The 10,294-nt window shown below is 33.3% G+C and overlaps 1 protein-coding gene across 1 annotated transcript; it reads left to right on the plus strand.

Annotated features, from left to right (window-relative positions):
* The first annotated feature begins 1,600 nt into the window (after positions 1 to 1,600).
* On the plus strand, positions 1,601 to 8,706 carry LOC133865030 (synaptotagmin-3). Its single transcript, XM_062301496.1, is given in 14 exon segments — positions 1,601 to 1,667; positions 1,830 to 1,968; positions 3,478 to 3,576; positions 3,682 to 3,732; positions 3,802 to 3,925; positions 4,890 to 5,008; positions 5,111 to 5,212; positions 5,355 to 5,429; positions 5,568 to 5,644; positions 6,062 to 6,311; positions 7,169 to 7,406; positions 7,409 to 7,539; positions 8,164 to 8,292; positions 8,389 to 8,706. Coding segments are annotated over 13 exon segments (1,635 nt in total). The 5' UTR covers positions 1,601 to 1,667; positions 1,830 to 1,857; the 3' UTR covers positions 8,518 to 8,706.
* Positions 8,707 to 10,294: the final 1,588 nt, after the last annotated feature.

A 10,294-nucleotide genomic window follows, 5' to 3' on the forward strand; every position in this document is an offset into this window, starting at 1 on the left:
CCCAGCTCCACCCCCCAGCCTTGGAAGATACGACCATTGTATCTGTTGTCTCTTGTTACTATCGAAGGACCAAAAAATTTAGAAAGAAGAAAGAGTTGTCGACCGACCACATTCCTTTTTCTTTTTCTTTTTCTTTTTCTTTTTTTTTTTTTTTTAATTTTTTTTTATTTTCTTTTTCTTTTTCACTCTTTACTTACTTGACCCCATTATGTTCTTTGGATTAAATGTTATTCTGGAACATGTGTTTTGGACAATTAATAATTAAATAGCTATACATATTGGTTTCAAAATCATCACACGTATTGGAATTAGTCCCTTTATCAATTTTGTCTAAAAACTTAATGGTCACGCTACGTCAAATTTATCAACCATATACTGCCACGTATTCTACATATATGTCAGATTAACATTATTTAAAAACAATAAATAAATAAATACTCATTTTTTTTAAAAAAAAAAAATATAATAATGGTGGTCGCCGGGGGATCCCACCCTCTCATGACCCACCAAGGGATTGGATCCATCCCCCTCTCCCAAGGGGGAGATCTCCCATCGGGTTGGTGGCGGAGTGAACTCCCCACCTTACCATTCTCCTTTTTATAAATAAAATAAATAAAGAAAAGAAGAAAAAAACTTATCTTTTTAATTAATTTCTTATTTTATTTTTATTCTTAAATAATGCTAATGCAATATATATATATATATATATATATATATATATATATATATGACACATGACCGTTACTAATAGGTTTGACGTGATATAATCGTTAAATTTTTTGATAGAAAATGGACAGACGGAATAACATCGATAACTAGACAACTTCATGACCCATTTGTGATATTTTTTAAAACTAAGGTAATAATGGTCCAAAACACAAATACAAAAATAACATTTAATCCTTATTCTTTTGTTATACATACTTGTGGCACAAGAAGGAAGGAAAGAAGCGTATTTTTGGTTGGACCAAAGTTTGATTGCATCCTAATACGACCGAATGAATATATATGAGTTAACTTTACTTATCACACTAAATTATAAGGTCATTTGTACATTTTATAGTTAAATTATACTATAGTTCTATTTGTTGATGTGTTTTGATGTTTTTTTTTTAAAAAAAAAATATATCATGACATGATCATTTTTATATTTTTAAGAATGTTTTATGTCTAAATGGTTTATTTATATATTTTTTTAGAACAGAAGAGAAAACAAAAGACGTGTTTAATTTTTTAAAAAGAGCGACATGCTAATTTGTTTTTATGAACACCATAATTCAAAATTAATATGCTAATTTTGATAGATTAATTAGCGTGTCTAAGCGTTAATCTATCTATTAATTTGATAATACTTTGCACAGTCGGTCGATATTGTAAATTATTCTTAACTAAGTTATATATTAGTCATAGAATTCTATAGTTTAGGATGAACATTATAAATGACATCATAATTTAGAATAGTTTAACAAGAAATTTTGTTAATTATTCAAAAATAAAAAAGAAGATAATTTTTGAAGAGTTTAGGATGAGCATTGCTGGAACAGCTCAGCCAAAGATGACTATAAATACCGATCGAGCACGCAGGCTTTTCCTGCTTACGAAGCAGTTTAAAAAACGTGTCACTGTTTTGGCGGTTTTTCATGGGATTTTATTGGTTACGTTTCCAAGTAAGTTTTTATTAGATTTTCTTGTTCCAAATCTTTTACTGGATAAATCTTCTCATTTTCCCCGTTCGATCAGCCAGCTTTCTTTTATTTGTTTTTCTCAAGAACTAAACGTTATTCTAATCTTCATTTTGTTCTTGACTTTTCTTACGTTCATTGTATCAGTTTCCGTAGTTTCTTGGACCATCTGAAAATGGGATTTCTCAGCACTTTCCTGGGAATTCTTGGTTTTGGTATTGGGATTCTTTTTGGACTCTTGGTGGGGTTCTTCCTCTTCGTCTACTCTGAACCTAAAGATGTGGAGGTAATATCTATTCTAGCTACGTAGTTTTTGTTTTAGGAACATATAATAAAAGCATTTAACACACACTGGCTATATTTGAAGATCGAAGAATCTGCTACAAACTTGCGATAATCTCTCTTTGATGTTTTGCTTGCTCATGAAGTTTGATGAACTGGGTTTTTTCTGTTTGGATCAATTTATTCTAAAATTTCTGATTAGATAGATTACTGCTTGTATTAATTTTTTTCTTTCGTTTTGGATTTTATTTGCATGTATTCTGGGTATTTGGGATATATTTTTATTTTCCAAATATTGAAATCGTAGTTTTAATTTTCTCTCCTTCAAAACTGCGTGTTGTCTTCTTCTTTAGTGAGCTCATATTGCCAATGGTGGAAAATCCAAATTGGGCCCGCCAGTTAGTCATCATTTAGGACTTTGAATTTTAGCTTCTTCTTTTTTGGTTTGGGGTGAATTCCCGATTTTTCCACATAGTCATTTGATAATGGGCGGATTCCTAATTTCTTTCTAAGCATTGAATTTTGGAGTTCATATATTTGATAATTTGAATCTTCTACTTTGTAATGACAATCCCTTTCCTTGTTTCTTTAATCTTTTTTCTGAAAAGTAGTTGGACCGGCATTTTGTTCAAATCTGATTGGATCACTATGCATTGTGTACGTGGTATTGTCTTGACCTTCTAGACCTATGTGTTAATAGTCATGGAAATCCTTGAAATTTTTTATGCTGCCGTCAGATCATTCAAACGGTTGGTTGCTTATTGTTGATCGGATATGCCATATTGGCTCTTGTTGGAGACAAAAGATCCTCATGAGAAGTACACAAGTTGTGCCTCATTGGCAACGAACTACAGTGTGCATCAAAAGAATGTCACTTTGTGGAAGAGGGTTTGAATTTAAACTCCTAATTTCGATTCTTTGATGAAACTTTGATAACACGTGAAACAAATATTAAATCCAGATATAATTACATTAATCTGTCTGTTTAGAGTGCATTTGATTTTCTCAATGAAGTGAAATGATTCCATTTTCTCTTGAAGGCAAAACCACATACTTTATAAATGGCGTCGTCCAGAAATAGGAACCATCTATATTGTAGATGAACTAGAAATGTTGTCATTCTGTGAAATCTCAGTAATGAGCCTGTGCATGCAATGGAGACTGTTCCATTTTGATAAAATGAGAAACAAGATAAACTCATTTAAACTTCTATCTATAACAGGGTGCGGTGGTTTCTTTTTATGAGTTGTGTTTAAAATGCCATTATATATTCTCTTGAAGTAATGGCACCAAGTCCCTTTTTTTTCTTTTTTCATTGAGAGTATGATTGACTACCTTTGAGCCTTTAGACATCATATAGTTCTAAGCAACATTTTCCCAAAAAGTTAATGAAATTCATTCCCATGTAGAATAATAATAATAAGTTCCAAGTCTGTTTACCAAACAAAAAAAGAATTCAATTCTATAAATAAGTGCACAGTATTTCAATAACTCATATTACTTAATGTTGCAGGATCCAGTTATCAGGCCACTTCATGAGTTAGATTCAAGTACTTTGCAAGAAATTCTTCCTGAAATTCCTCTATGGGTGAAGAACCCTGATTATGATCGAGTTAGTACTGCCTTACGGTCTCAGAAATTCTATTCTTCTTTCTGTTTTTGCTCTTAAAATCAAATAAATTTCAGTAGCGTGTTGATTGTATGCTCAACTGTGCAGGTAGACTGGTTAAATAAGTTTATCTCTTGTATGTGGCCTTACCTTGATAAGGTAATGTCCTCTCTCATAATATTTGTAGCTTTTTGTTAGAGTCTGTGACTGAGTATTTTTAATGTCTAGGCTATTTGTAGTATGACTAGGAGCATGGCACAACCTATATTTGCCGAGTACATTGGGAAACATCATATTAAAGCGATTGAGTTTAAGACTCTTAATCTTGGAACTCTTCCTCCTGTAATATATGGTGAGTCTATTCCACCATTGAATAATCTCGTTAACAGAATGGTTTGTGGGTACAGAAGGTTTTGTCGAATTACCTATCCAGCACTTTTCTATGATCTCTTTTTGAAGTTTTGAAAATGCATTAGCGTGGAGGAATTTAGTTTGTGATCTATTTATTTTATAATTGAAATTGCTCCAAAAACACTACATCTCTCTTCCTCTGAACAACTATGATTTAACATATATTAAGAATAGATCTCTTTGAGCGGTTTTCATTTAAATAATACAAACACATATGGTTAGGTATATTAAATTGAAAACACAAGCATAATTACAATCTCTGTATGGCTTAATGGATGCCAGGGTTCACTTGGCATTTGAAAAGTTCTAGGGAAAAATTTCTGGAAAAGCTTTCAAGCCAGTGATAATAATATATTTTAAGCTCGACATCGCCAAAAGTTTTTGAAATGACATTCAGAGGGGGGGGGGGGGGGGGGGGGGGGAAGCACTCCATAGTGATAGTACCAAGTAAAAATCATAAACTGTTATTTAAAAATTGTTTAGAATGATTTAGGAGTGAATTTTCATTTGCAAAATTTGTGAGATCTCTTGATTATTACTATGTGCGACACGCGATATTAAATCGATCCCTATATACAACAGAGTGACGTATTATATGGGATTGGGAAATGCTAAAGATGAGTCTCTCATCCTCCCTTTATCACCCTCTTTTCCTTAAAAAAATTGATTTTAAGGAAAAAGTTGTCTCTGATGTGACATCAGAGACAACTTTTTAATAAAAATCAATTTTTTTATTATCAAAGGGGGATGAAGGGAGGATGAGAGACTCATGTGTAGAAGGACTCTATGGGATTTTCTTAACCTTTGGAGAAGGCAGATGAGGCTGCTATCAACATAAGTAAAAATTTATATGCATTGTACATAATTAAATATTTGTTTTATTATTCATTTTACAACTTTTGTAGGTCTTAAAGTGTTTGAGACAAATGAGAAGGAACTGGTCATGGAACCAGTAATCAGATGGGTTGGCAATCCCAATATAGTTTTGGGAATAAAACTATTGTCTCTACAAATTACAGTTCAGGTCAGAAGAGCCTAAAGACATAGAAACACTTTGTCTCAAACAGAGAAATGTATGTGTCTTTTTTGTTGTTATTGTTCAGAAGTTTGACTATTATTCTTTCAGTTGGTGGATTTACAAATATTTGCTGCACCACGGATAGCTTTGAAACCTCTTGTCCCTACCTTTCCATGTTTTGCAAGCATTGTGGTATCTTTGATGGAGAAGGTAATTGGATCACTTTGTAAATTGAGTTTTTTTTTTTTTCTTTGATTTTTTTATCCAAAGGTGAATAGATGTTAATGTTTTTTACCTAAGGTGAAATGATTAGAATTATTCTGGTATGACGATTTTTCTTGATTATCTGCAGCCTCATGTAGATTTTGGAATGAAGATATTGGGAGGGGACATTATGTCCATACCTGGCCTCTATAGATTTGTTCAGGTGCTGCCCTAGTAAGTCTCCTACTAGTAGTATTTGATTTTTGATATAATTGTCTGAAATTGGATCTATGGTGGATAACTTATGCTAAATCAGAGTTTGTTTATATTTAAATTGTCTAACCATTCAAGGTACTTGCAGGAGACTATTAAGAAACAAATTGCAATCCTCTATCTCTGGCCCAATACTCTTGAAATTCCTGTTCTTGATGCTTCAACGTGAGTTTATAGAGATGACAAAGTATGATTGATTACATTCAGTCATTTAATATATGTTCTTTCAGAAAATATATACTTTTGAAATTTAATAAATCTTGGTTGAGTTTCTCTGCTTCATACCCAATGCCTGGGTGGATTCCTGAACCTGGAAGGATTGTTACCACACCCCCCCCCCCCCCCCCCCCCCCCCCCCCCGCCCCCCCCCCCCCCCCCCCCCCCCCCCCCCCCCCCCCCCCCCCCCCCCCCCCCCCCCCCCCCCCCCCCCCAATGTCCCCCTCTTTCAATGACCTGCTTGTTCTAAGTGAGAATTTAGTTTAATTTCCTGTCAGTAGGGTTCACAGAGAAAAACTAGAAAGTGACAATAATAATTTATCCTTAATCTTTCTTTTCTGGTAATTTTGTTTTGTTTTTCAATAGAGTGGCAATAAAGAAGCCTGTGGGGATCCTACATGTGAACGTTGTTCGAGCTCGTAAACTCTTGAAGATGGACATAGTGGGATCGTCTGATCCTTATGTCAAACTCAGCCTGACTGGAGACAGCCTTCCTGCAAAGAAAACCACTATCAAGAAGAATAACTTGAATCCTGAATGGCATGAGAAGTTCAAGCTTATTGTGAAGGACCCCCAAACTCAAGTTCTTCGATTAGAAGTCTTTGACTGGGACAAGGTTTTTTCGTGTTTCTCTGTTTAATTGCTTAGAAAAATGGAGAGAAGGAAAAAAAAATGATAATAAAAATCTTTCATTTTGTTTATTGATGAACTATGCCAAATAGTTACGTGGCTCAAGCCCTAATATACCTTAAACTAAAATCTTAATTTTGAATCCTTTGCATACATTTTTGGAACAAAGTAAGTGAACCCTTATGTGTTTCTTTTTCTGTTGCTTGATATTAAGTATTTTAGGGTTTGAAGTTACTACTAGGTCCTGTTAGAAAAACTGGAAACAATAAGTGAGCCATGTTTTCAGTTGGTGTTACTTTGAATCACTTTTGATACTTGAGGATTTTGTTTGAAACCAAATTCAAGGAAGAATGACTCCAAATAATTACAAATGAATCATGCTGCAATTTGCTTTGTTCACATTAATAAGCCTAGATTTAAATTTGTATGGACATATGTGCTTTGTTCACATTAATAAGCCTAGATATAAATTTGTATGGAAAGCATATGTCCAGTCCATGTAAAGGTCAGAACCCACACTCTTTCTCAGACAAGTTTAAGAGGACTGTCTTAAGAGTTGCAAGAGAAGCATTCTCTAGAATTAAAATCCGCGATCGTTTAAGTTTTACTGTCATTTTTTTGATAAGTACGAAGATTTTAAAAAAGTAATAGATAAGAATACCTGCCCCTTTTTGGTCTTGTATTTTCTATAGTCTATAAAAGTCATCCTATTCTAAGAGTTCTTACAAAAGACTTGGAGTTGAGTTACACCATAGACACCTGTGTAGTTGAGCTTTGCATTCGTGATGAGGATTCAGGTTCAGGCTTCAAATCTTTTTTCTTCTTTCTCTGTGTTCTTCACAGGTTGGCGGACATGACGTACTGGGAATGCAGTTAGTTCCCCTGAAACTGCTTACACCCTATGAGACAAAGGAATTTAAGCTTGAATTGCTCAAGAACACAAACAATAATAGTCCTCAAAACCATAGGCGGAGGGGCCACATTGAGTTGGAGCTGACTTTTGTTCCTTTTAGAGAAGACAGTGTTAAGTTTAGTGGGCCATTGGATGGATATGAGAGAAAGGAAAGTGGAGTTAAGAGGCTTCTGACAATGAAGTAGAGGCTGGAGCAGGTTTACTTTCGGTTATTGTCCAAGGAGCAGAGGATGTAGAGGGGCAGCGCTACAATAATCCTTATGCATTGGTCCTCTTTAGAGGAGAAAGGAAGAAAACAAAGGTGATTCTTTCTTCTTCTTTTTTTATTTTTTATTTTTTATGTATCACATAAATATGATAACTGTTACGATCCTGGTGTCCCACATAGGTTAAGTTTAATCTTAACCATGTGTATATAAGCTCTTGGACACCTTTCCCTTACAAGTTGGTTTTCAAAGGTGAATTCTATTCAAAATTTATATCAAAATCACGCTAAACTACAATCTGAATGCATCTAAGAGATTTCAAAGTTGGTAGCGTACTAGTACTGGTCTTGCTTTTTTATGCTTTTGGACTAACAATATTTTTTTCTTTTCGACCTGTTCTTGCCTCCCGTGAAAAAAATACACTGCAAATCCTTCTTTGCAAAAATAAACAGTCAAGAACCCAACATCAATCTTGACGGTTTATTTTTTCGTGATTTTTTTTACTGGAGGCAAGCCAAACTCTTTTCTTAGAACTTATTTTATGAATCGATGTTGGGTTTTCGATTAGCACCAGCCTTATAGAGAGCATCAGAGATTTGTCTTTCTTTCAATTTCAAGATACACAGTCATTGTCCAAGTTCTTGTAACCGCATTTTCTGCAGTTATTTGAATGAACTGTTGCATGTTTTGAATCAATCTCTACAATTTGGTTTGTTTAGATGATAAGAGGAACTCGTGACCCTATTTGGGATGAAGAATTCCAGTTCATGCTGGAGGAGCCTCCTCTTCATGAGAAGATCCGTGTTGAGATTATGAGCAAGCGAAGAGGCATAAGTTTTCTATCAAAGGTATGATCATATATACCATCTTTTTCTAGTCTTTTTGCAGTAGTTTTTTCCTGCAAACTTATTTCCAACATTAAATTATCTGTCTTCATTTTGTAGGAATCCTTGGGACATGTGGAGATTAACCTTAATGATGTTGTGCACAATGGTCGCATCAATGAGAAGTACCATCTAATCAATTCCAGGAATGGTGTGGTACATGTTGAGATAGGGTGGAGGACAATTTGATACTCGGGACATGAGCATGATGTGTTTTAACTGATTGGCCTTGGTCTCAACTGAGTGTGAAATTTTGCTACACCATACAGGACTACTGTTGTCTGTTCTTTGTAACGGAAGTTCATGCGTTTGGCACTATGATTTCGCAGTCTAAAGGTGTGATTTTAAATTAAATTACAGAAAATATTGTTCGTTTGAGAGTGTGTTTGCGATTTTAAATTCAAATTTTTTTTTTTTTACACTTTATCCCCCCCCACCCCCAACGTAGTTGGCATTCCGTCCAGAAATATGGAAAAAGTTAACGGATGGGTGCTAATTTTTGAAAGTACGCAGGTCAATCTTTACTTTTTAAACTTTGAAGGTTAAAATGCAAAAGTGATGATACTTTGAAAGGGTTAAAGGTATTTTTTCTAGTATTTTAATATAATTTAAGTGAACTAACAGATAGAAGTACAGACTAATTCATAATGTAACAATTATATTCTTTTCTTACATATTTTCAGATGATGTGTATAATTCTTATTCTTATTTTTATTGTTAAGTTTATAAGCAAAGATGGGATATTGGTAGGGCTATAATTGAGCCGAATGTTGAATGTTCAAACTCTGTTAATTTTATTTTATTTTGAACATTAATTGAACTCAAGCTTATCACCGACATAGATAATTTTTTCAAGTTTTGCTCATTTATTTTTCGAGCGAACTCAAGTTATTCACGAACTACTTAGTTAACTTATTCATTTTTTATAGAAAATAAATATCATGATCTATTTTTGTAAAATACTAATTATTAGTTAATTAATTATTGTTAATATTTTATCATTTGAGTTAATTAAACAAATTAACTTGAATCTTACATAATCCAATCTCGAGTTTATATATATGTTTTATGTTTTATAATATGTATATAAATTCATTTATGCACACAAACATAACATATGTCTATATCAAGACTCACAATAACAATAAATCAAACTATAATTATTATATTAAAACAATACAATAAAAAATTTTAAAAAATGAGTTTATACGAGCTTTGTACGATTTGAGCCGAGTTTTTACAAATATAGTTCATTTAATAATCAAGCTTAATTTAAGTTTCACAATTGACTCATTTATTAAACAAATTAAATTCGAATCAAATTTATACAAGCGAGTATTTTGAACAGACTTATTCATTTACAGAGATCTTCAAATGGGTGATCCACAAAATATCCATGAAAGAAGTTCAATGGTGGATACCTTGTGATTCTCTTGGGCCACAAGCAGACTTGCAAAGGCCCATGGGGAAGGGGACAGGTAGAGAGAAAACTATAAGCTAACAAATATGTGAATTTGGATCAATTTGTTGGCCCATGAAATAGGATCAATTTTATGCCAACATCATAGTATTAAATCCAAAACCCTTGATCAATCATCGAAGAAACTGTTTGTACAAACTTTTAGATATATTTTTTTTTTTAAAAAAAAAAAAAAAAAAAAAAAAAAAAAGCAAGAAAGAGACTTGCATGTACAAAATGTCGGACATGATGTTAAACATATGACCCCACTGGATGAATGGATTAGGTCTGACTTGCCCATGATCAACAAAGTGATAAGAGTAGTGCTATATTATATACCGTACAATATTTCACAAGTATATTGCTGGTGTGCATGTGTTAATTTAAGCTAATCTAAGAATAGATTAAGATAGCCTCGTTAGCATAACAAGATATTAGTGTGAAAAATAGTATTACTCAGGTGATAAACGCTCCGTTTATTAATATTTTTTTTTTTTAGAATGCTTT

Source organism: Alnus glutinosa, chromosome 3 (genome assembly GCF_958979055.1).
Source record: "Alnus glutinosa chromosome 3, dhAlnGlut1.1, whole genome shotgun sequence".
NCBI classification, from domain to species: Eukaryota; Viridiplantae; Streptophyta; class Magnoliopsida; order Fagales; family Betulaceae; genus Alnus; species Alnus glutinosa.